Source organism: Nasonia vitripennis, chromosome 2 (genome assembly GCF_009193385.2).
Source record: "Nasonia vitripennis strain AsymCx chromosome 2, Nvit_psr_1.1, whole genome shotgun sequence".
NCBI classification, from domain to species: Eukaryota; Metazoa; Arthropoda; class Insecta; order Hymenoptera; family Pteromalidae; genus Nasonia; species Nasonia vitripennis.
The window spans coordinates 32,700,846-32,725,366 of record NC_045758.1 but is presented as its reverse complement, the minus strand read 5'-3'; the positions used below and the strand labels follow the sequence as shown (position 1 = coordinate 32,725,366).

At 43.4% G+C, this 24,521-nt stretch overlaps 3 protein-coding genes across 6 annotated transcripts; all 3 read right to left on the bottom strand.

Annotated features, from left to right (window-relative positions):
- Positions 1–406: 406 nt before the first annotated feature.
- Positions 407–11,924, bottom strand: LOC100119512 (5-oxoprolinase). Of its 3 annotated transcripts, none has more exons than XM_031924720.2 (21): positions 11,754–11,924; positions 10,343–10,523; positions 10,069–10,254; positions 9,686–9,924; positions 9,429–9,591; positions 9,274–9,359; positions 8,842–9,043; positions 8,002–8,262; positions 7,812–7,937; positions 7,532–7,733; positions 6,639–6,994; positions 5,973–6,250; positions 5,573–5,833; positions 5,302–5,407; positions 4,880–5,047; positions 4,561–4,805; positions 4,340–4,451; positions 3,969–4,193; positions 2,824–3,005; positions 2,334–2,493; positions 407–734 (listed from the first exon to the last, which is right to left on the bottom strand). In XM_031924720.2, exons 2-21 carry the CDS (start codon positions 10,505–10,507, stop codon positions 594–596), a joined length of 3,864 nt encoding a protein of 1,287 aa, XP_031780580.1. In that variant the 5' UTR covers positions 10,508–10,523; positions 11,754–11,924; the 3' UTR covers positions 407–593. The 3 variants fall into 3 exon arrangements, with proteins under 3 accessions (XP_031780580.1, XP_031780581.1, XP_031780579.1); XM_031924721.2 differs by lacking the exon at positions 11,754–11,924 and adding an exon at positions 11,535–11,719 and having other exon boundaries at positions 594–734; XM_031924719.1 differs by lacking the exon at positions 11,754–11,924 and adding an exon at positions 11,525–11,718 and having other exon boundaries at positions 594–734.
- Positions 11,925–12,394: 470 nt separating this feature from the next.
- Positions 12,395–21,910, bottom strand: LOC100119540 (long-chain fatty acid transport protein 4). Its single transcript, XM_008206648.4, has 12 exons — positions 19,625–21,910; positions 15,626–15,776; positions 15,023–15,260; positions 14,722–14,953; positions 14,425–14,626; positions 14,145–14,337; positions 13,788–14,069; positions 13,653–13,719; positions 13,406–13,496; positions 13,164–13,317; positions 13,030–13,085; positions 12,395–12,948 (listed from the first exon to the last, which is right to left on the bottom strand). Exons 1-12 carry the CDS (start codon positions 19,747–19,749, stop codon positions 12,850–12,852), a joined length of 1,890 nt encoding a protein of 629 aa, XP_008204870.1. The 5' UTR covers positions 19,750–21,910; the 3' UTR covers positions 12,395–12,849.
- LOC103315838 (synaptobrevin homolog 1) lies at positions 21,162–24,497 on the bottom strand. Of its 2 annotated transcripts, XM_008206649.4 has the most exons (6): positions 24,146–24,479; positions 23,938–23,987; positions 23,632–23,682; positions 22,834–23,066; positions 22,380–22,446; positions 21,162–21,910 (listed from the first exon to the last, which is right to left on the bottom strand). In XM_008206649.4, exons 1-5 carry the CDS (start codon positions 24,209–24,211, stop codon positions 22,409–22,411), a joined length of 438 nt encoding a protein of 145 aa, XP_008204871.1. In that variant the 5' UTR covers positions 24,212–24,479; the 3' UTR covers positions 21,162–21,910; positions 22,380–22,408. The 2 variants fall into 2 exon arrangements, with proteins under 2 accessions (XP_008204871.1, XP_008204872.1); XM_008206650.4 differs by lacking the exon at positions 22,380–22,446 and having other exon boundaries at positions 24,146–24,497.
- Between the last annotated feature and the right edge of the window lie 24 nt (positions 24,498–24,521).

The following is a 24,521-nucleotide window of genomic DNA, read 5'->3' as shown; positions in this document are numbered from 1 at the left end:
TATAAGTATCCGGATATCGGGATCGGATGATTCGAATATCTAGAAGTATTCGTGAATGATATTGCGCCGTTGCCTTCATTCATTATTATCAGGCGCTCGTTCAATGGAGGCTCTTTTATGCTCAGTTGAATCGATGGAAATAATGATATCGCTGAAGTAGGAAAAAGGCCGAGAAGCGATATTCCTCCGAGCGAAACAAATAAGCATAGAAAACCTGACGATTTTTCAAAGTCGCTGCACGTATATTTCACGCGCTGTTTATACGGGAAAGAGTAAAATACTGGGTCGCCGTCGAGTATATAGTTTTCACATTACAGCCAGCTCGACGTTAAGTATATTCGTGATCGGTCACTTGACGAGGGTCTTGCCGGAGTCAACTTTTCTCGCCAAAGAAAACGTTCTCTTGTGTCATATACATAAATATAGATTTTTATTCTCAAATCAAACTACAAATTTCATGATTGAAACAACGATAAAAAATAATAACAGCTCTCCCTGTAAATATCTTGAAATTGCACACTGAGGCTGAGAGGACTGGTTCGGCCAAAACGTAATCGCGACAAAGTCGGCACACGTGCATTTTATGGCGCCGCTCAAACGGATTCCTGAGCTTTTCGGTATTCGAAAACACTGCCACGTTCGAGGAAGGTTCTTGTTGTCCTTTTCGTGAACACTGGCTTTTCGCTCGGCTCACCGTAACCCCCGCCGCCAGGCGTTTCCAGGATAAAAACATCCTAAGAGAAATCCAAGCGTGTAAGGTATTAATTGAAATTTTTCATTTTCACGACTTTCTGGCGCACACGAATAGAAATATAAATTCCAAGAATATCTCAAACAGCATCGCCAAAACAAGCCCGCATCTTTCCGAAATCCCCGTCGATACAGAATCTCTGCGCGGACTCTTCGAAAAGGAAGAGCCTCGCGCGGCATTGAATATAAAGCATCGTTTTCCAAGGCACCACCCTAAAGAAGAGGACACCGCGAGCGCGCGACGTGCGAATGCGTTGAAACAGCTCGCGGAAAGGAAGGAAGGATAAAATCTTTATGAGGTCGCGGACGCATAAAGCAGCGGATCCTTTTATTCCGCGGCTGCAGTAGCCCGCTCTACAATCTTTCCCTTTCTTTATGCATTCCCCCACGAATTGGCCACCGCTGCTCTGCTGCTGCAATTTTATTTCCGTATACGTCTGCTTTGTTGCTTGCTCGCTTTTTTTCCTCCTCGCCGTTAGTTCTCGTTCGTGGAGGGTAGTAGTACACAACGTCGGTGTACATCCACTGGTTGGCTTTACGCTTCGGGATCTCGGAATTTATGCAAGCTTGATGGATGTTCTTTCTTTTTATCAATGCTTCACCCGCACTACTACTACGGCGGCTGGTATTTCCGATGTTTGCCCGGAAATTTTTCTCCGCTTGTGGATATAATAAATGCTCGAGGCTCCCTACTGTGATTGCTACGTTGCAGTGTTTGTTTTTGTTAAGTTACGCGTAGACTCGCTGTGAGTTTACACGTCCGAAGAAAACGGAAGCTGAGCTGAGCAAATTCGTACGATTTTCCCGTATCAACATTTGGCCCGCGTGGAAGATAAATTTTCTTCCTGGACGAGTTTGCCATGGATTCGATGCTATAGGATGAAATTTCGCGAAAAATGAGGAGCGAAGAATTAAATTAACGACAAGGCTTTGAAATTAGCGCGCGCGTCAATAATTTAAAACCAATGTTATCGCGCTTCTTTCATTCGCGCCGTCTGGCAACTCGTTGAATCGAGCAGAGAAGAGAAAAAAACAAGCTCCAACCGCACAATCAAGGAGTTAAGTATAACAGACGCGATATGCGTTTCCAATAAAACGCTTTAAAATATTCCAGCCTGCAGATGTTGTATAATTATAAATTTCATTCGCGCTTCGATCTCGATCACGGGAAAATTCTTATACCCAGATAATCAGCACCTTTTCATCGGCGAAGCTTCTCATGTCTAATCCATGTACACGAGCTTGACAAAGAGAAAAGCGTGTACACGCATCGGTAAAAACAGAGACACGCGCGGACGTGTGTTTGATTGGATTTTACGCTCCGCGTTACGCGTGCACGCCCGTGGAAGAATTAATTACGGTCAATTTGCCGCGCGCGGCCAAGTCAACTCGACCGCGTGTATTGCGCTCGATATCAGAGCAAACAATCACTTCATCAATTTTGTTTAGCGAATTAATTCACTCGCGGCCTCGCCATGCGGCACTTCCCGTTCTACAACTGTTTTTTTATAGACTTGTTGTTCTTAGCTCGTTGTGCCAGAAAGTCATGAATAAAAATACGACATAAATTCAATGATAATTACCCCAGGGTTCACGGCCACGGCAGTTTTCGGCCCCAAATTGATCGTCCTGTCGTCGACTCGCTTGAGCGTGTTCCTGCCTCGAGCTCCGGGATCGCCGCCCTCCAGTCCCGGCGGACAGTGAACCCTTCTTTCGGTCAATACCGACAGTGTCATAGGCGCCCTGCGATGGAATGCAATCAGCCATATCATTATTTTTGTCCCTCGTACCGGAATTGCGGTTTACAACGTGTGTACTGCGCGCATTCTCGACATGATGCCTAATTAGCATTCACCATTTGCTTCTACGTATTAACAATGATACAGTTCGTTCCGAATTTGAACAATTTTATAAAAATGAAATTATCTAGTTGAATAGCCGTTATGTCATGGAATGCGAATTACGCGAAGCATCGGAAATGCGTGCAATTCATGTAGATTTATCGAAGCCGATCGCAGCTCTTTCGAATTCTTTGATGTGCGTTTGCATGCAGAGAGAGAGAGAGAGCCTCACCTGAACAGAATTTCCCGAATAACTCCATCACCGCCTCGGTGAGCACCATCGCCGCCACTTCCTGATCGCAGCGAGAATTTTCGCAGAATTACCGGATATCGCAATTCCAAAATTTCAGGGTCGGTGATTCGCGTATTGGTCATGTGGGTGTGAACGCCGCTTCTGCCGTTCCATGTTGGACCCTGCATATGTGTATGTTTCGATAATATTTATTACTACGTCGCTCTTGTTGACATTTGACATTTCGGATCATGCCATATTTTTATCGAATTCCGGGGAAAACGAAGCGTGAATGAATTATTCATGCGCGCCGGGGATGTTATTCTTTTCAGGAAGAGAGTTAACGAGTATGGATACGATTCATAGTATGATTCGCGATATGATTAACGAAAAAGAGCCGGCTTTATGTCTACTGCAAACAGTGCGCGCTCAAACGACGCACGTGTGTATTATTTCATTCGAATGAAATCGCCAACAACTGCTCGAGTATATATTTCACGGATTTTCGATATAACAGATCGATGTTATTTTTAGGCAATTACTGCTGCAAAAGCTCGTCGATATTATATACGCGTATGTAGTTATATCGAGCGAAAGCTCGAGTGGTTCTTTCAGACGTACTTTACGTAACGAAGCTGTTAATTAATCAGCAGTGTTTCACACAGCTGGCGATACGTAATTGTTATGTCAGATTGCATTTCGCATTCGAACTAATTGCATAAATACAGATTCGAATCTGAGTTTTCCCCGCGAGTCCGTATAACTGCGCAGTGAGAAAGTTTGTTGATTTTTTTTTTTTTCGTTGAAAAAGCTAATTTTTAATTGCCAATTTCCGCGTTTAATTCCAAATGAGTTTACCATCCATTGATGAATATTCATCATAAGTGTGATTACCCGTGTTTGATCAAACTCACATCCGCGCGCACGTGTGCTCTCGAAAACTGCGTCTCGCGAATCAATGGTTCGACCTCTGTACACCCGAATCTCATCAATCATCGCGAAAAGAAAGAAATATTCGACATTTAAAGCCGAGAAACGCAATCATCCCGTGTGCTCATGAATACCTAACGAGTGCATAACTCTCTGCGGGAATATAACGAGTTTGCCTTTTTCCCGCGTAAATAATACAGTCGAGGTGGACTTACAGCTCCGCTGCCTCCTGCGACGGTCTCGTAGTAGCCCCACTCCTCGGTCCCGAGGGTGATGTTGTTCATGCAGCCTTGGGATGCGGCGCACGCGCCAAACGCACTAAGAATTACGTCGACGACGCGCTGAGAGGTCTGCACGTTGCCGCCCACAACAGCAGCCGTGTCCGAAGGATCCAGCAGCGAGCCACGGGGTATTATCACCTTCACTGGTTTCAGGCAGCCCTTTTCACGGTTCATTCGTTTAGTTAGAGTCGTGTGTGTGTGTGTGTGTGTGTGTGTGTGTGTTATGTGTTCCATTGAGGATTATTTCAATAAATTTCCGCGTATGTTTGTACAAATAAAAAATGACGAAGCTAGAGCATAGTCACCTGATTGAGAGGTACATCGCGTCCAACGATGCTTCTCAGGCAGTAAATCAAAGCTGATAAAGTGATAGCGCGCGGCGCGTTGCAGTTGCCCCAAACCTCGTAGCCCGTCCCGCTGTACAGAGAGAGAGAAAGAGAGAGAGAGAGAGTGTGTGTGTGTGTGTGAGACGCAGTGTGTATCAAGGATCGATAAATCGTTCGATGAATCATATTTATACACTCACGTGAAATCGCACACGGCCTCTCCCTTCTCGACATTGATCTCCAGCTTCATTTTTATCTCGCTGCCGTCGTCCAGATAGTCCGACGACGTGACGATGCTCTGACTCGACTTCTCGAGAAGCTTTCTACCCACCGATCTCAACATCTCGCGAACTGCAAGCTCGGCGTTGTCCTGGATGTGCTTCATGTAAGCCTGAACCACGTCTAGCCCGTAGACGTCTATCAACTCGTTGACCAGCTGGGCTCCCTTTTGCAAAACGAAAAGATTATATAAGATCGTGCTAATCATCTTTGGACAGCTGATTAAGGGAAATAACTTACCTTGAGATTAGCTGCGATCTGAGCTTTAAGGTCACTCAAATTGTCCGTGAGATTTCTTGTCCCGGAGCTTCCGGGGATTTTGCCGGGTGCCATCAATTCATCCGTCACTTCCTTCTCGCGGAACACGCCTTTGTGCACCAACAAGAAACTTTTAAATGAAGCGCCTTCCTGCAAATGATTGAAGTCTCGCGTTATTACGAAATTTTAAATTAACCGTTATTATAATACAGGCGCCCTTTTTCTCGGGCGCTTTACACAAAGGACGTCAATTTCGCGCGTCTTTTGAAGGAAATTTACAGTGTTTTAATTTTTCACCGGCGCGAGTCGGCGTTATTGCAGAATTTTAATTGAACGCTTATTAGATATTCGAAGTATTTCAATTTCGAAAAAATTGTATTATATTTTCATTGTTCGTGTCTCACTTGTATCAGCATCGTAGAATGCGGTGGCATCGATCCAGGGGTTATGCCGCCAATATCCGCGTGATGTCCTCTGCTGGCTACGAAGAACACAGGCTTGGGTACGTCCCTGAATTGTCAACGAAGAGGTATTAAATTTAGCTTCAATAATATTCTCAACAAATATTTGAAACAGAGTTAATCATCAACGCGTCGATCAACTGTCCGTAGCTTCAGAATTGAAATGCGAAAATCGAGTATTCGATGACGTGAAACATAATTGAAAAATCCTCACTGGTAGAAAACAGGAGTGATGACGGTGAGATCGGGCAAATGCGATCCACCGGCCGACGGATGATTGGAGAGTATCGAATCGCCAGGCTCGAAGATACCCTTGAATGCCTTTATCTGATACTGCACCGTCTCCTGCATGGCTCCGAGATGAACGGGAATATGGGGAGCGTTAGACACGAGTCCACCGTCAGGTCCGAAGACGGCGCAGGAGAAATCCAGTCGCTCCTTTATGTTCGTCGATATGGACGTCCTTTGCAGGATTCTGCGAAGAAAGCGCACGTGCGATTCTATATACGTCTTTTTTCTCCCCTCGCGATAAACGAAAAAGAGAGCTTTTTCGCTTTTCACTACTGCATCCAGTGTATAGCACACACACACACACGTGCGTAGGATATACGTACCTGCCCATTTGTTCGGCGATGCTCATAAATCGATGGGAAAATATGCTTAGTTGAATCATGTCAAGATCCGTACCGACTTTTGATTTGAGACCGGCTCCAATCTTGATTTTAATGTTGCCTCGCGTGGTGATTTGTGCGCTGCAGCCGGGCTCGACTAAAATTGTGCTCAAACTGTCCATTATGATGGCTGGTCCATCGATTACGTGGCCGGCAGATAGGCTCGCGAGTTGATACACATCTGTTTCCCGATAGCCGCCCTCGAAATACACCTTTGTTTTCTGCAACAAGCATGCAAATCCACGTGTATACGCTCGTCATTTTTTTTTGTCGGAGTATTCATTATTGTTTGATTAGTTTTAGCTGACGTACGATTATTTTTCAATAAAATTACTTTCTGTATAGAGGGCTCGTTACTATTTGAAATAAAAGCCTATTTGTTCGTATTGTTGTTTCTAATTAAACAAAATCTTCTGAAAATATGTGCTGATTATACTTTCGAAAATATCATAAAAGAGTGAAATTGAAACCACGTTCACGTTCAAAATCCTATTATAACAGCCCTGTACAATCCAACAACAATGAAAAACAAATTCCTCGAGTGTCTTCGAGCGCGCGATCTTGAAACTCAATATTAAGTTCCACGAGGAGCTCCTGCAACTAATTTACCTTGTCCGGCTTAGGTGGCAGACTCGACGCTCCCAAAGTCGGCTCCTCCAGAACTTCTGTTTTGCCGACGCCTCGAACTCTCACGTCGCTCACCAGAATCTTCCTATCCGGCATAGTGAATCCAAATTCCTTCTGATAACGCTGGACGAACGAGGTGGCGAAGTCTCCGTGTCGTGGTCCAGGCAAACTCTTTTCGAGACTCGGGGTACACATCAACGAGCAATCGGTTCCCTCGTATCTCAAATGCAAGAAGCACTCGGTCTCGATTCTATCCTCGGAAAAGCCCTGGGAGGCGAGCTTCGACCTCACCCTTTCGCGTAGCTCGTTGAATCTTTCATCCAAGCGGCCGAACGATTCTGCGGGGGAGGAGAGAGGATCGATCGAGTTTGCAGTTTAATGGAGTATGCGTCTGAGTTTTGCGAGAGTTGCGCGCGGTTGGTATGTTTGTGTGTGTGATAATCGCGCTTCTTGCGAGAGATTATGAATAAAATAGGCGTTGTTTGGAGTCGGTGAGGCGAATTATTAAATCGTTTACGAATATTTCAGGGTTTCTTGAAATTCTCGCTATTAATTCTGACTGAAAGTATAACACCACTGCGCTCTCGACTGTATAATCACAGCATTATTAACGTCAGTAACGTAATGTGAATAATAAAAGGGCCATATGCGTTACTATAAGCAATGATTGTTGATTTTTAAACATTATTTCGGGCAGTGAAAACAACGATTCCCGGCTCCATTATTTAGCTTCGTATAATAATAATTCCAGCTTCATTAACGCTGTAGCTACACGCGTTATTCAATTCCTCGAAATAATAAAGGAAAACGTAATCGCCTCATAACAAGGAGGATATTATTACGCAGGAGCATTTTATCAATAAGACACAATATACCTTCGTTGTAAGTTTCAGCGCTAGGCTCTTGAGCTTCTTCAACGACATCAGCGAGCGCCATGCCGTAAGCCGATAAAATACCGGCGTATTTGTGAACGAAGACCGTGCCCATGCCCAAGGAGCGAGCTATCGCGCAGGAGTGCTGCCCTCCGGCGCCCCCGAAGCAGGCCAAAACGTGCAGCGATGTATCGTGGCCCTTCGCCTGATGTTTGCATTGAAAATTCGTATTAGTTGATTCCTTCGGTTAATTAAAGTTCTATGCGTGTAGTTATATAGCGACCTGAGTTAGCGCGCGTATCGGCCGACACATGGCCTCGTTGGCGACTCTGATGAAGCCCATGGCCACCTCCTCGATGGACATCTTCTCACCCTCGGATTTGCCCTCCGATGAGAGGAACTCGTTGATCTGCGGACGAAAATTTTATATAGGAAATGTGTTCGGTACAGAGAAAAGGAAAACAATTAAATACCTCCTGAGTCAATTTGGCGAAGCCCTCGAGGGTTCGGGACTTGTCGAGCGGCTCGTTTTCCTTCGGTCCAAAGATCCTCGGAAAGTATTCCGGCAGAAGTCGGCCGAGGGCCAAGTTCGCGTCAGTCACGGCTAGAGGACCGCCTTTCTTGTAACAAGCTGGACCCGGATGAGCTCCTGCACTTTCCGGCCCGACCTCGAACAAGCCCGATCTGAAGAAGAGCATCGAGCCGCCACCCGCTGCCACCGTATTTACGTCGAGCTGTTAAAATGGGAAAGAGCTTTTTTTTGCCAGGCCTTCTTTGCTTTTCTCTCTGCCCAAGGCATTCTCCCGATTCATCTCGTTTCGACGCTAAAGTCGTTTCGTAAATTGGAAATAGCGGGAAGAGAGGAAATTTCGAAAAATGCACGCGACGTTATTTCCCAAACAGCATTCGAGATTCTCCTTCCCTCTCTAGCCGAGCGAATTTTCGATCGCGCCACCACACGTAAATTAAGTTGCACCTTTCGTTATTAGATTTTGCCGGGCAATAAATTCGTCGCTTTAGGCATGTGTATATATCGAAGGTCGAAAGACACGAGAGCGTATACACGCGCTGCTTGCAAGCTTATCCGCCCACTACGATGCCTTGATGCACCGCTGTACTCTCCGAGAGCTTGCGAGCTTTTTTGTTATGCTAATAAAAAATTTCCTCTTTGCGCGCTCGCGCGGGCTTATAAAAAAAGGCATCAAAGTGTATAATCTTGCGCGCGAATATAATAAAAAAAAAATACGATTCGAATAGTATTAAAAGTAAAAAGTAAAAAAGCTCGCGCACGGGTGAAAAATGTTTTGCTTTACCTGGGCTGCCTGGATCGTAACTCCGGCTGTTGTGCTCTCGTAAACGTGTTCGTAACTGCCGCCGAAACGACTGACGTCGGTCGAAGTGCCGCCCATGTCAAAACCGATCACGGGCAACTCGGTTTCCTTCTGATAAGTGGTCATCGCGTAGCCAACAACCCCGCCGGCCGGACCCGACAGTATAGCTCTCGAGCCATTAAACCTGTCACGGATTTTTCAAAATATCAGAGCTAACCCATACACACACACACACACACACATACACACAGTTGTATCTGACTTTGTCAAAGTTCCAAGCGGTATTAGCTATAAATTCCTCGTTGCGCTGATGGTTTAGAGCTTTCGAGAGCTTGCAGTTCATGACGTTCGAACAAGTGCTAGGCTCACTGTGGGCGTACATGGAGTAAAATTTTTGAAAAAAAAATTACTTACGAGTGCATGGGCGTCAGTCCACCGTCGCTCTGCATGAAAAGCACATTGACGCCTTTGAGATTGTCTTTGAAACCTTTCGAGAATCCCTAAAAAGTAATATAATCGATTTGTTATAAATAGATCTTGCAAAGTAGATATCTGTAAAAAACACTTACTTTCAAATAAGTCTTGATATGCGGCGTCAAGTAAGCATCAGCCGAAGCGGTGAATCCTCGAGGTACTATTCTCGTCATCGGCATGACCTCGTGCGATAGAGAGACCTGCTCAAAGCCAATTTCTTTGGCCAGCTGTCCGACGCGAATTTCGTGCTCGGCATGGCTGAAAGCGTCGTGTAAAATTAAAAATCACGCGTAATGAAAAAAATGCTCATTCCTCTCGAGTGAGTCGCACGTCATAAAAATGAGCAATTTACGTGTAGCTGTGCATAAGCACAACTGCTAAGCTCTCAATCCCCTTGGATTTGAGCTTTTTCAAATCCCGTTTCAATTTCTCTTCATTCAGCTCTTGGCTCACAAAAAGCTCCTCTCCGGTGGAACCTTTGACTGTCCTCCATGAATTTTTCGGCAGCTCGCATTTTCCCGGTAAAGCGGGCACAACTCGAGCCTGCACTTCTACTACTTCCGAATAAAGGACTTCCGGCGTCGCGACTTCCTACGCAAACGTTATTTATTATGACTCTACATAGCTACTGGGCTGCTATACGCTCTGCAGAGCTCGCGCGCTCGCCCCCTCGCTCTTCAGAGCTTTTTATCGCCTTGAAAAGCGTCTCGTTTTTCGAATGAATCCTCTACTCACAAGATCGAATATGTTGGGTCGAGCTTGATTTCCTATGTACAGCAAGTCTCTGAAGCCTTCGTTGATCAGCAAGGCCATCTTTGCACCCTTTCTCTCGAGTAGGGCGTTCGTCGCCACAGTCGTTCCCATTCGAATCCACGCAATTTGCGAGGTATCGATCTCGCCTCTAATGGGTACTCCGGTTTCCTGATTGAATTTTTTTTTTAAAGAAAATTATTCAACTTTTGCAAAATTAACCGGTTCATTCATTTTGGAATGCCGAGTTGAATTTTACCTGCTCCAAAATTCGGCGAATTCCTTCTCGAGGGGCGTCCTCATAATTTGCAGGATCCACCGACAAGAGTTTCATTACCCGAATTTTCCCATTCGGACATCGCGCATAAACGTCCGTGAAAGTGCCGCCGCGATCGATAGCGAAACGGAAACGATTATCCGACATTATGGTAGAGCCTGCGCTGGAAGTTTAGAAAAATATTTTTAAAGCTTCTACGAGAAAAATGTTATGAATATTTAAGGAGTATATTAGGGATATACGTAAAGGTAAGTGGCTTCCTTGAAAGCGTCAACGGAGCTTTTTAGAAGCGCCAGTAAAAAAAATGAGAACGTCTTAAAATTGAATTTCGAGAAAATTTAAAAGCGAATGAAATAGTAGAGTTTATATCAAAGTTTATATCAGTCTTCAAACAAAAGGAACTCGAGCATTGGCAATCAAGCATTCTATTTATTATCTAATAATAGAGCGAGATCCGTATCTTCTGATGCGATGATGTATATCAATCAATTTAGATAATCTCTGCTTGATGGGAATCTGTATTTTGCATGATTATCGCAGTGAGTATCTCGCGAAGCCGTTTAAAAATTAGGTTGTCTTGCAGCTATGTCAACTTTTTGAGAACGCGCGAGTGGAAAAAACTAATCTAAGAAAGATACATCGTAACTTGTTACCGGACTCGAGAAGTACGTCTTTTTTATTAGGATCCATCGTCGATGTAACAGTATACGATGAGAATATTTCAAAAAGATGTCTATGTTGCCCTAAAAAATCTCATTTTTCAAAGCGTTTATAATTTATCATCTAATTTATAACCGTCGAGATTGTAACCTGTAATAAGCTAATGCCCCCCACGGCCTCTACGTCAGGTGTTGAAGTAAACAAGTTTTTAATATGATATTCGAGAGCTTGTAGCTATAAGCTGTAAGTAAACGCGCCACGAAGGCATTGTACGGAAAATATTATGTACGTCGGATGATCAATTTCGAGATTACTGAATAAACAAAATATTGCAGTTTTAACATAGGTCTCTCAACCGATAAAATAGGTCTTAATTAACTACGATTTATTATTATGCAGTTTCGAAAATAAGATTATCCTGCAGTAATGATTCGGATTTCTTGGTTATAAAATCACCATGCGTTAATAAAATTGGTATGATCTATTTTCCATTCGACAGCCTACCTTCCAATACCTTCAAGAAACAACAGAATCCAACAATTACACTGCGAGTTTAACGTATTTCACTCTTTCTAAATCTCTATATTTTTAATAACAAACACCTGATCCATAATGACTCAACACAGCCACGTTACAATCTACGCGCAATCATTATCGAATTCTTACTGACCACAGAACTTTATATTCGGCCACAACAATATTAACTTCAAACTACCGTTATATTATCACCTACCGGTTTAATTAGACCTGCTGTAGAATCAAATACAATTTTGGAGCAGAAATCAGCTGATCGCCCGGCTATGTCGTCGGCAGTGCTGGTTGCTCTCTCGTCGACTTACCGACTAGAACTCGTGATACGAGAAACTGATTATATTCCAGTGGCCACGAGCGCCACAACGCGACTAAATTCCACACCTTCGTGGAATATTATATACATACTTACTCTCGGAAATAAACTCGATCAGATAAAGTTTCACGAATCGTACTGACGCAGATTTCGAGTGACAATAAGTGGTATGCTCTAAAATTTTGATTAAATGTAAAAGTGAGGCGAAAATCTGCCCGAATATCGTAAAAATTCGAGCCAACGATATAAAATGTCTTATAATTTACAGCTGACACAAACAGGAGATTCGGAGAACTATTGTTATTTTTCAACTCTTTAAGTTGTGATGTTTTTCATTTTCTTAGTTAATTTTGTTTGTACAAGTGTACTGGTACACGTATATCTATTTTATTACATAATTTTTAGATAACCGAACGTGTTTATTGTTTGTCTCGTCGCTTGAGTTCTGCAAAAGCACCGGTAAAAGCAGATTTCCATGGATACATACGACGTCGAGGTAGAGATGATAAGAAATAATAAGAGCGAAATGATCATATAAAAATTTAATGTAATAATTTACAAAGTTTTTGTAACTTTATTAGATAATATCGAATTCTTAACAATCACTTATCAACCATGTACGTACTAAAACAATTGCTTCACTTTCGAGAAGAATATTCATATAATTATACACCGATTTGATCGCTAATTTATAGTACACGCTTCTTTCGACATCTTACATTCTAAGATTGCTTTTAGCACAGCTATAAATTACTTAAACTAGGATATCACTTGTGATTCCTTCTTTTTTATAAAAATTATTACAACACGAAGTCTTTAGCAGTCTCGAGACATGACTTAGAGAGCGATACCGCGCCCCTTTTTTCCTTGGAGAACAGAAACATTTGAAATCTTTTGCTCATGTCTTGAACAATCGTTATAATTTTTCAATGAATTTCATTTATCGCGATTCATCAACTATTTCAAATGTACTACGTTATTTTTATAGTCGAACTTTTTCTTGCTTGATATCGTTGTACAGGTCTTCTGTGAGCTTGACGTACTTCCCGGACTTTTCCAAAAAGTAGATTGGATCTTTCACCTGTAGGAACAAAGTGAGCATTAGGCTGGGTTTTATTTTGTGAGTGTATTTTGCATAATTTATCGTCAAAAATCATTCAACCTTGTGAATATCGATTCCCTCTTGCTGCAGCTCCTTCTTTTTCAATTTGAAGGTTCCTGTAACAAACAATGACAAACAATGTTACCTTGATGAATATGAATATTATTTTAAAACAAAGTTTGATCAAGGTTTACCTGTCATTGGAAGACTAGCGAGGACACGAACGAATAAAGGCCTTGCATACGTTGGCAAAGCTTTCTTCACACCTTCGGCCAACTCGTTGAAATTGATGTTTTGATCGGGATCGTAGATTGCTGCCATTCCGGCCTTTCCTTCATTTCCGGGAACCTAAGGTGGAACAAAAATTATTTTTTATTCTGAATACACTATCTCTTATTTTATCGTTACATGTGGAAATATTTTAATTTGATCATACCTCAATGCCGTAGACCACTGCATCCTTTAGTCCAATGACGTTGCTGATAACCGCTTCAACTTCTGAAGTAGCGACGTTCTCTCCTCGCCATCTGAAAATGGTATTTACTTTTATTGAAGATCGCGAGCAAAGAGCCAAGTATGCTAACGCTCTTTTGCAGCGTGTCTTGGCATTGTTGCCAGAGATCGCAGAGCAGTATACATTTAATATTCGTTTTTCGAATTCTTCCAAATTCCGTGTACATTACCTGAAAGTATCTCCGGTTCTATCCTTGAAGTAGAAGTATCCGTACTCGTCCATCACCAAGAGGTCTCCTAAAAATACCGAAATCAATGAGCCATGCGGCAAAAATAATTTTCAAGAATTTAAAAATCTTACTAACCAGAATTGAAAACGCGATCTCCCTTTTTGAAGACGTCGTGAATGATCTTCTTCTCCGAGGCCTTTTTGTCGACATAGCCGCTGAAGTCGTTAACGGCCTTCTTGGGATTGATCTTGCCGACAAAAACACCGGGTTCTCCAGGCTGGCAGAGGATACATAGCCCATCGGGACCTCTTATGGGCTCACCGGTCGACTCGTCGACCTTCAACAGGGCGACCGGGTACAGGGAACCGGCGTAACGCGGAACGAAGCCCACCGCACCGATTCTGTTGTCGATGTTAACTGAAGTTAACGATACATTGATATTAGTTGACAATTTCTTGACAGTATTAAAAAGAAAGAAAAAAAATTAGTCACCGAGATTCGAGTTGCCCTCCGTAGCACCATAGAACTCTCCAATTTGCTTGACGCGGAATCTCTCCACAAACGGCTTCCAGATCTGTGGCCGTAGTCCATTTCCGTACATGAGCCGCACTTTGTGCGAAGTGTCGGCCGAGCTCGCCGGTACGGCGAGCAGATAGCGGCATATTTCCCCGATATATTGCGCAACCTGCGATGGACATTCGAGATTAAACAAAATAAGATCTATATAGATTATTTTCCAAATCTAGGTCAGACTTCGCGATTTCCTCCTCACCGTGCACTCGTAGTGGACGCAATCGGGCCAGAACTTGGAGGCGCTGAATCGTCGACGAAGCACCACGGTAATGCCTCTGAGAAGAGCCTGTCCAGCACCAACGATGCCACCGGCCGTGTGATAGAGCGGCAGCGAGTCGTAAATACGATCGGTCGACTTGAGGCCCAGCATCGAGTAAACACCGCACGACATCAGCATGTATCTGTCGGAATATTATTGAACTCGGCTTAGTATAATCGAAGTGTGCAATTTTCTAATAAATCGATCGGGATGAATCGTTCGATGACGTTAATATACCTTAAATTGTTGATAACAGCAGCCTTGGGCAAGCCCGTCGTGCCGGACGTGTAGATATAGATGAGCTTATCACGGGGACAGCCGAGGGAGAGGTCGACGAAGAGAGGTTCCGAATCGGCCTCGGCCAGACCAGTGCTCAGGTCAGAAGCGCCTTCCAGCAGAATCGTGTCCGAGTGCTCCGACCATTGGTACAGCGCCAGATCCGGGATCTTCTCCTTTATCTCGCTGATGGCTGCAATTTTTTTTATCGTTAATTCCATCGATTTTACTTCGTGAAAATTTGTGACTTATATGTGCATACCTTCTTTGAACTCGCCGCTGAAGATGACGGCCTTGCAGCCGGCGACGTTGATGCTGTGGACAAGGACGTCCCCGCGTAGGTTCGTGTTCACGAGGGCAGTTACGTAGCCGGCTTTGCTGAGACCCAGCCAAGTGCCGACGTACTCGACTCGGCTCTCCATCACCAGGGCGATGCTGTCACCTCGGGACATCGGCTTCGCTCGGAAGTATCGACCCACCCGGTTGCTGAAGTCTTCCAGCTGTTTGAACAATTTTTTCAGTTTAAATTCGATCGCTTATTTATCGTCGTTGATCGAGGAATGGCGGCTCCACTTATGGCAGGGGTACGTAATCGACTCGTTATGCCTGTCGATTCACAGGACTTTCACTCTCGTCGATAGAGTCGCGGAAGCTGATATGGTTTCCTGTATCAGTCGAGAGTTGGATTTTTTTAAGGAAGGAAGCTTTTAACCGTGGATATATAGTCGAGAAAAACAACCTCTTTACTAATAAAATATTGCGTTATACGATTGTTACAGTTTATCATTCTTGAAAAAGAACAACCGATCCCCATCCATCATTATGAATAATCATTCTCGTCTTTAAAAATGAAATAACATCTTACCTGCTGATAAGTCCATTCCTTATCTTCGAAGATGTAAGCGATCTTCTCCGGATGAGCAGCGGCGAGTCTCGTGAAGATACCGGCTACTGTGAAGCCTCGAGTCTCCCACCACCAGAGAAGGGCATTGACTTTTAAAAATCTGAAGGCACCTCTGAAACATTGCGCAGTTCGAAAATAATCTGAGTGATTTAATAAAAATTATGTTGGCTTTACGCACGGGCATGATTGGCAAGGAATTCGAATGGGTCACGACCCCTCCTTCCTGATCGTAAACAAACGTAATACACTTTTCGATCCCTTCCTCGCACAAACACACGAACACGTAACATTTGTCGTCCCCCTTATTTCCATTGATGTAACTATTCGAACCGATGCGCATATTTTGAGTAGCATAATACAACACGTGTTTGTCAACAGTATCGAATCGAATGTACAAGTACATAGAGAAATATCGCAGAGCTACGTAAAAAAATGCAAGAACAAATGTTTTCTATCCCGGCAATATGCGATCGCAGCGAGCGCGAACGACCCCCGTAACATCCTCTCCTCTCTCGCGAGCGTTAAATTGGTTAATGCCGCACTCTCCAGACGCGTGACTTGTGCCACATGCGAATCGGAACTTTTTACTCGACGCGCGCGTCTGTATACTGCAATGCATAAAACGAGAGCTCGATATAACGCACAGAAAGCCGAGGACAAAAGAAAAACGCATGTCAAGCCGAATCGCTTTGCATGGCAAATTGACCTCGTTTTTGGGTCAGAACTGGACGTTTTATATAAATATTCATGGAGTGTGTTTGTCTGAATTATTCTTGGATTCAAATACGTCGCGAATTTTGAACCGAAGCAGTAAAGTAGAGCATTCTCGAGAACCTGCACAATAGCGTAAAACCCTGAGCAGTTCTCGTGCGCAGCGGTTGTCACTCGACACCTCGTGGTCGAGCTTGTGTCCACGACGATCGAATGAAATAACGCCGGATGATGATAGCCTCTTTACATGCACCGAGAGCCGCAGATTTTTTTATTGTTTGTTGACTATCAACAAGACGTCATTGATACTCAAAGGAGTCGCGAATAATACACGCATCAAAAGCTTCTTTTTGTCACAGACAAACGTTTGAAAACAGTAAAAAAACGCTAACGTAAACATTGGCCGGTTCGACTACTATCGAGATCGTTGCATAACTGCGTCAGGGCAGAGATGCAGGCACTTCCTGTGGAAGATTCCAATCCGCCCATACTCGACGACCTTCATCGAGACGATCCATCCTCCGAAGCGTAATCGAAAATCTTATCCCGCTGAAATATCGTCAAACTCGATATTCCTGAACAAATACAGTGACACATACGTACAAGGCACGTATGCTCGTTGTAAATCGACGAGAAGCTCAATGTTTCAATTTGCTCTACGCGCTCTCATTTGAATGCACGTATACGTATAGAGCGCACACCGACGCAATGTTCGACGTGTGTCAGTGTGTCACGATCAGACTCAACTATGCGATGAACGAGGTAAGGAGCAGTATACGAGTATGCTCGCGCGGAATTTTGTTGGATAGTTGGTTAGTATTTTTTAAATTTGATTTGCGATAGCTTATATACTTATCGAAGTTAGACTCGTTAATTGCTTCTTCCGGTGAGACGAGAGTCGGGAAGACGAGAATCGCCAGTGCATTAGAGTCAGCGGAAGAAACCCGTCAACGAAGCGTATTTTCTACCACGACTTACCATCGCTTAATTTAACTTTCAATGTGTATATTCATAAGCGTTCGCGGAGAAACTAATGGCGCATGCGATTCCGGAAGAGATTTCAATCGAGTTACCCTACATAAACTCTCTCATCAACGAAACAATTACATCCAACGAAAAACAATCAAGCCGAGAGCTTCCCCGTTTCCAACTTTCTCTCGCAATCCCCGCAGCCGCGTAAATACAGAGGAGACGAAAATCCATCAGCGACACACGTGCGACGACAACATTTACAAGCGATCGAGGTTCGACGACCAGCGTCACGATGTGTGTAATATCAAGCGCGAAACGGACGCCTACGCGACCTCGACTTGTTCCAGGGTCGGCCACAGGAGTCGCGATAGGCGCGTACCGGAGCTGCATTATATAGGACGTGCACACATGTGCGAGCGCGTGTGCTGCAGTAACGCGTTACGTAACGAAAGAGAGATGAAGCTTAACGGAGGGCATATTTGCGCAGGTAATTTTCCCTTCGTGATTTCGCTCGAGCTGTAGGTTGAACGTCGTATGAGGGAAATCTGATAACGCAGACTTGCCGATGTTGTCGTTGATTGATACGATCGGCTGATTTATCTGCTAAATTGGGAAAATGTCATTTTTTTTCCGATAAATGTGAGCAGATTTGTGCAATAAATAGCCTTGTAGAACGCTCGTCGGAATAACAGATGCTCGGTTTTGATGAAGCAATGTTCCAGAATCAGCCATTAAGGCGATAATGCCAATTGGAGTTATCGCGGTCGGGAAATTGGTGGAAATATCTCGGAATGAAATTTTCAGTGCTGTTTACATCGACCGAGTGGTAAATAAACTGTTAAACGCGGGAGAGCTTGCGAAGACTGGCCTAGAAATCTTGTAGGTTTATGGTGCATCTTGCGGTAGAGACTTTCTCCAGAATCTGGGTCGGTAAATTGCAGAGAGTGAAAAATCGATATTGCAAACCCGCGTTGTCGTTATTAAGATCCTATTATAAAGCAATCAGAGAAATTATATTAATTGCAATACGACAATCGCATGCCTAAGCGTCTGTCCACTTATCTCGCGCAATTTTTAAATCGCGAGACAATTATATCAACAACAAAAACAAAACCGTCGCGTTACTTAAAATTCCCAACAATCATCCAGTTCGCAAGGTAAACATTCCTTACAAAGCCTGGAGCGCAGAAAATGTCAGCTATCACGGCGAGCACTTGTTGCGTCTACACGTGACTCTGGTATACCTACATGTACATAATCCTTATACATTCAAAGACCGGACGAGGCGAAAGTTCCACATCCCAAGTCAGTGACGCGTTACGTGCGTGTGTTATTATTGTAATCACGACGGAGGGGGAGACAGTTCCGTGTGCGGTAAATGACGCCTCGCTCATAAGAAGCCCCCTAAAATTGCCCCCTAATGGAGCGTCAATCACGTCGTATGTGTTTTTCGGTGCAGACTTCTTCGTCTCGCTGTCTCGAGCGTATACGTACTTATAGCGGAAGTCGTCGCCTGACACTTTAATCATACTGTTAATTGAGTTTTGATTTTCAAATCATTCGAAAAATTTCGAGCGAATTGTAGCCGAGGGCGTAAACAATTGAGCGGCTCGCGCGCTTTTTATTTTATTTCCTTCTTCTTTTTCAACGGCCGTCAGCAAATTGCTCGCGGCAGTGTGTACTGTCAAAAGCCGAGACGACGCACCACGCGATGTTACTATTAAGCTCTCGTTTCGGTGCTACAACGTACGACGAGCTCTGATCTCTCTGATGCTTCTTCTCTTCTCTCGTGATACGCGCACGTATAGGACGATTATACGTTGAAGGTTTTTGATCTTCGAAAATTGTCTGGAACTGATACCGATACGTTGATTGATTCGACTCGAGCTGTGCGAGTTTATTTTGGCGTCAGCAATAATTCTGAAAGTCACAGATTTACAACCGGTTATCGGCATTTGTTTACGTATGTACGTACAGCCGTCTGTATCTATAATAAGAATGTTTGTCAATTCTAGATTAGCGGATTATCACTGGATGCGATTTATACGAACGTAGTAGCAGCGAGATTAAGCGCTTTTTCTCCCAAACATCACCATCCACGACCGTATCGTTAACAACCGCGTCGTCGCGAGATTAACTCTTTGATAACATCAATTACCAATTACAAAAGCCATTCAGTGCACCCGCAAGCCACCGTCCGGCGGTCAGTCGAGCCGAAAATTCGAAAAGCAGCGCTCCCACGTCATCAAGCTTATTAATACGACAAACTCGACTCACAAAATGTCCCTTGGCAGTGTCCTGTAGAGTATCTCGAGGAATCTGCGTCGCCTTTCGGACAGCAGGAAGACGATGAGCATCAGCAGCGCCACGAGCGTGCCTAGGATCTGGTGCACCGACGTCATGATGCTGCTCGACTCTTTCTCTCTCTCTCTCTCTCCTTTGTTAATCTCTTGAAGCTTTTCTGGACGTGTAGACAGACTGGATATGTGCGTTATCGGTTGATTCTCAAAAACTCCAAGCTTTTGGGGCTAGGAGGAAGCCGCGACGCGAACGGAATGCCTCGCCGGCGACATTCGCTTTATCGAGAATGTGTGGGTGTGTGTGTGTGTTGCGCGAGGCGTTGTTCCGTGGCGAGATACGCGAGCGCGACTGACAACGAGTATAGCTGAGCGTCACTTCTACTCGCGCGGAGACCCCTTCTCTGGTGTACACTCTGCGACGCTGCGGCTCTGTGGCTACTCTGACAAAGACGGAGATACGGACGGCCGGACGGACTGAGCGTGTGTGTCTGTGTGCTGGTGTTGGTTAGTTGTTTGAGTGTGTAATGTTCTGGGAGAGATGATGTGGGTTGGCTTTCTTGGAGTTGATGAATTTTTGTCTGTTGAGATTTTTGAAAAGTTCGGTTTATTGGTCGAAGACTTTTCGTGTATCGCAAGAATTTCCGATTGATGGAGTAGATACATAGTCGAGACGTTTGTGAGTAGATAATTATAATTGATTGTTTTATCAATTTTCATCGAGCATACTAGTGTTGTTACTAAAAATATATCTGTGGAATATCCGATTGAAATAACTCGCACGATTTGATTATCCTTGAAAAAGTATTGTCGTTACTAAAAGGACAATGGCTTATGCTAGTAGATTAAGATGAACGTAGTCAGGCGTACACTTGAAATAAATAATCAATAGGAGCATTTAAAATTCTCGAAAATTGCTAAAAGTCAACAATAACACATACCGTCGCCGACGATTCTACCGATATGATGCCTCTACCTTTCATGAATATTCCACTCGGCGCGCAAAAGCGCAGCACCGGAAGTGATTAAGAGAAAAAGCGCATAGATCAGTCGAGACACGGCCGTCGACAACGACGGCGAAAAAAAAGCGCTCGAAAAATAAAGCGAGAAAAAGCCAGCGATAGCCGCTCTCATTAAACGCGCCAAGTAGCGCAACAGGTGTCTGGCGCGCGAGGCAAGAGCTTGATGGAATCACACCGCGTAACACGTGACCGTTTGTTTAGTGTCGGTATTTAGGACCGCTGTGGAACATATTTACATAATTTTTCAGTTTAGTTGTTATTAAGTTGGAGAACATGTGATGATTTGAGAAGTTGCCATTGCAACTGTTGGTTGTTTTGGAGGTGACAGGTTTGTAATTAGTACGACGATTGAGATGACTGTATCTGTTAACTTTCACTCGGAGGTAGGAAATTGAATAACTATAAAAATATCTGTGAATTAGACGAGTTTCAATTAGATAATGACAGGTGTCGAACGAATCGATGGAGAGTTTAGTTAATAATTCAGACTGAAGCTAAAATGTTCGAAAATAACGTTTTATTAACTTGCAATAGAAAAATATTATTTACATTTTTTATAATTTTCAGTCAATATGCGCATTCAGCTAACTTTGTACAATGCATGTAAGAAATTGTACCGGATAACTGTTGTACGTCAAAAGAGCACGTCGGTGCAATCGGATGTTTCGGGACAAAGTTGACTATTGAATTTCAAAGTAAATGCATCGAAGCTCGCTTTACACGTGGCATAAAAGTTAGAATATTAAATTGCACGATACTTCAAAGTTAAAGGTGCGAAAATTGACATTTGTCAGCTGCATACGAAATTAAGTCATTTAGTCGAGATAATCAAAAGTATACAGAAGGAATTGTGGCTAGATACAATGTCGTACAATTTAAGTGCGCTCAAAATGTGCCAAGTGTTCACTTAAAAGTAAACTCTGACTCTCATTTTATATAAAAAATAAATCTATAAACCGTAAAAGTAGTAAGCATAAAATTAAGCATACATGAATTTTACATAGGACGATAATAGTAAAGCATAAATATAAATTATGTATAACCTATGAAAAGAAATAACAAACCATCAATTATACTTTTAAAAACGCTTATTGATATACGTATCTTATATAATAGTAAACAGCCTGGTATCAAGCAAAGGCACTGCGACTAGTAAAAAGACGCAACACCGCTCGATTACGATCCTCTGGTTGTTGACACGTTTGTTGCTCGAATGGGTCAAGAGTATTTAACGATGATGGGCACTGAAAGACAGATAATAGTTGAAATGAATTCCAAATGATCGAATCCCTCATCAATGCAAATTTGTGTAAAAATTAAACAGTCACGAGGCAGAGAAACAACAAAAGCAAACACTGCAGTTAGTACTTTTGACTATGGTTACATTGAATTTGTTAGTTATTCATTCGGTAAAGTTCAACTCAACGGTGATTTCGTAATAGTTCTATTTGACGTTTTGAAAACATGCGGTTGAACAATGCCTTTCTTATTTGAGCTGGACTTATTTCGCGATGTCGTATGATTAAAAACACAAAGAATGAATTTGAAAAAATCCATAAAAAGATTAAATTTCAGAAATTGTAAGATAATTTAAGGATTCATACATTTTATTTCGATTCTCATCGAGTACCGCAAGAAATGTTGAAGCTCAAGTTACAATGTATGCATAGAAAAAATAAAAGAAAAAATATCGTCCATGTGCGACGTAATTACCTAAGCCGGAGGTCTGGCTGCGCGATTGGCTACCTGAGAACCAGGTAAAGCGCCAAGACATCCAGAACTGAAAAGTATATACACACACATACGCCGGTGTCTAACTCGAAAAAAACAGAGAAAGAAAGAAGGGTCAAGTGCAGACCACGAAGGTGATGCGAGCATGAGCACGTAAAATTGAAAACAATTATCCCAAAGACTTGATATGTTGAATGAAAGGATGATCAAACCTCAATGAAGCACCAATTTTAGTCACACGTATATAAATGAAATTCGAAAAATTCAAAAGCGTATTCCCAGTGCCGCCGGATCGAAAACACCTATAAAAAGAATCAATGAATCACTCGATCATCTTTCCAAAAGAAACCAACCGACGTCCCATATTCGCAGCACCTCCAAAGCAAAAAAGATAAAAAAAAGACCAGATAAGCAATGTGTCATTCTCTCTTCTCACCTACGATACAGAGGATAGCAGTTATCGTGATGGCAATGATGATCAGCCTGCCGCGCACGTTCTGCATCCAGGCTCTTCTCTGAGCTTTTCTGGCAGCTTCGCGGAATTCGTCTCCCGCCGAACTGAGTCTCTCACTGGCCATCTGCAGGTCCTCCATACGTTCGCCTCGTTCCATCACCTTGTGCACATTGTCGCGCATCACGTCCGTCACCTCTCTGATCTGGATCTTCACACTGGAATTCGAATCGAGCCATGTGTTATTGAAGATAAACTCAAGTTAACTTTTTGCGTGTTTTTGTGTCAGCTGTGTGGATCGGTCATTACGCGAGATTGCGGGGTAAAAAATATGGTAATGACAGAGACAGTCGAAATAAACCTCGGACAGAGAGAGAGAGAGAGAGAGATACATCTGTGTTTGATTACGCAAGCGAGGATTATTTTTAGAGGAATAAATTATTACGAGTTTTTGTTCGGATATTTGCGTCTTATCTCGAGGATATTCGCAGTGATGACCCTTGACGAAGAAGTTTTCGAAGAATGAATGCAATACGTCAGTAAATGCTTGATGGTGTTAATTTTATGACCATTTTAGATGAAGTTTCAAGTACATAGTTTTGCAGTTGTTTGTACTGTAAGTTGTTAAAAAAAGTCGACGAGGCATAATTAAAGTTTGCCCTCGTAGATACTACGTTTCTCACGACCGTTATAATCGTGGCGAATTGTTCCGTGTTCGTCGATGTGCTGCGGTTATTGTGAGAAAGATAAGTTTTTGTTCCACACGAATCAACGATTACTCACCTCGATATCTTGCCATCGATGTGTAATTGGCCATCCGCGGAGCTCGTACGACTGAAATAACAGAAAGTACGATTCAGTTGCATTCTCGAGTTCGTTCACTGCTCTTCTCGAAGTATAGATATTTTGAAAAATAGATAAATAACGAATTCACATAATGTAAGAGATTCGAACGTATCGACGTAACCGCCAAAAAAGGCTCCCTCTGCCAACAAGTATCCTAACCCTCCGGCAAAATACACGAAATTCGTGGGTGACCTTACAGCAGGCAAAAGGAGTACCTCCGAAATAAAAAAGAAAAAAACTCACTTGAAAAGCATGTCCTCGTCGGGCTCGCTGTCATGATCCAGAAGTGTCTCCTAAAACAAACAAGAATCCCCGTCAAAACCCACACACACACACATAGTCTCTCTTCAAAACCAACCGGTATACTCTATAGTAAATATAAAACAACAACAGCGCAGTAAGTGTATCTCTAGCAAAGCGATATCCGTCTCTCGACGTAAGTTAGCCTCACTTTTTCCGCGTCTTCAGCTCCGCGAAGATCTCCGCTGGACAGACTGCGTCCTGCTCTCATCGCCATTTTTCGCGACTCTGCGGGCTAACTGCTGCGGCAACTAGACTCGGCTCGATGTCTCTCTCTCTCTCTCTCTCTCTCTCTCTCTCGTTCGTAGATCACAAAAACTGCAAAAAATTGCGCTCGAATGACGAGATTGTTGTAGACTCTGCGTTGGCGGCCATCACTCTTTGAAGGAGGTGTGTGTTGTGTCGTTGTGTGCGGAGCAGACCCTGTTGAATGTTGTATGGCACGTGAGTCTGTGTACGACCGTAACTGTACGTGCGTGTGATATGCGAGACACTTGCTGGCCTTGGCGACGCATTTAGTCGTGCTT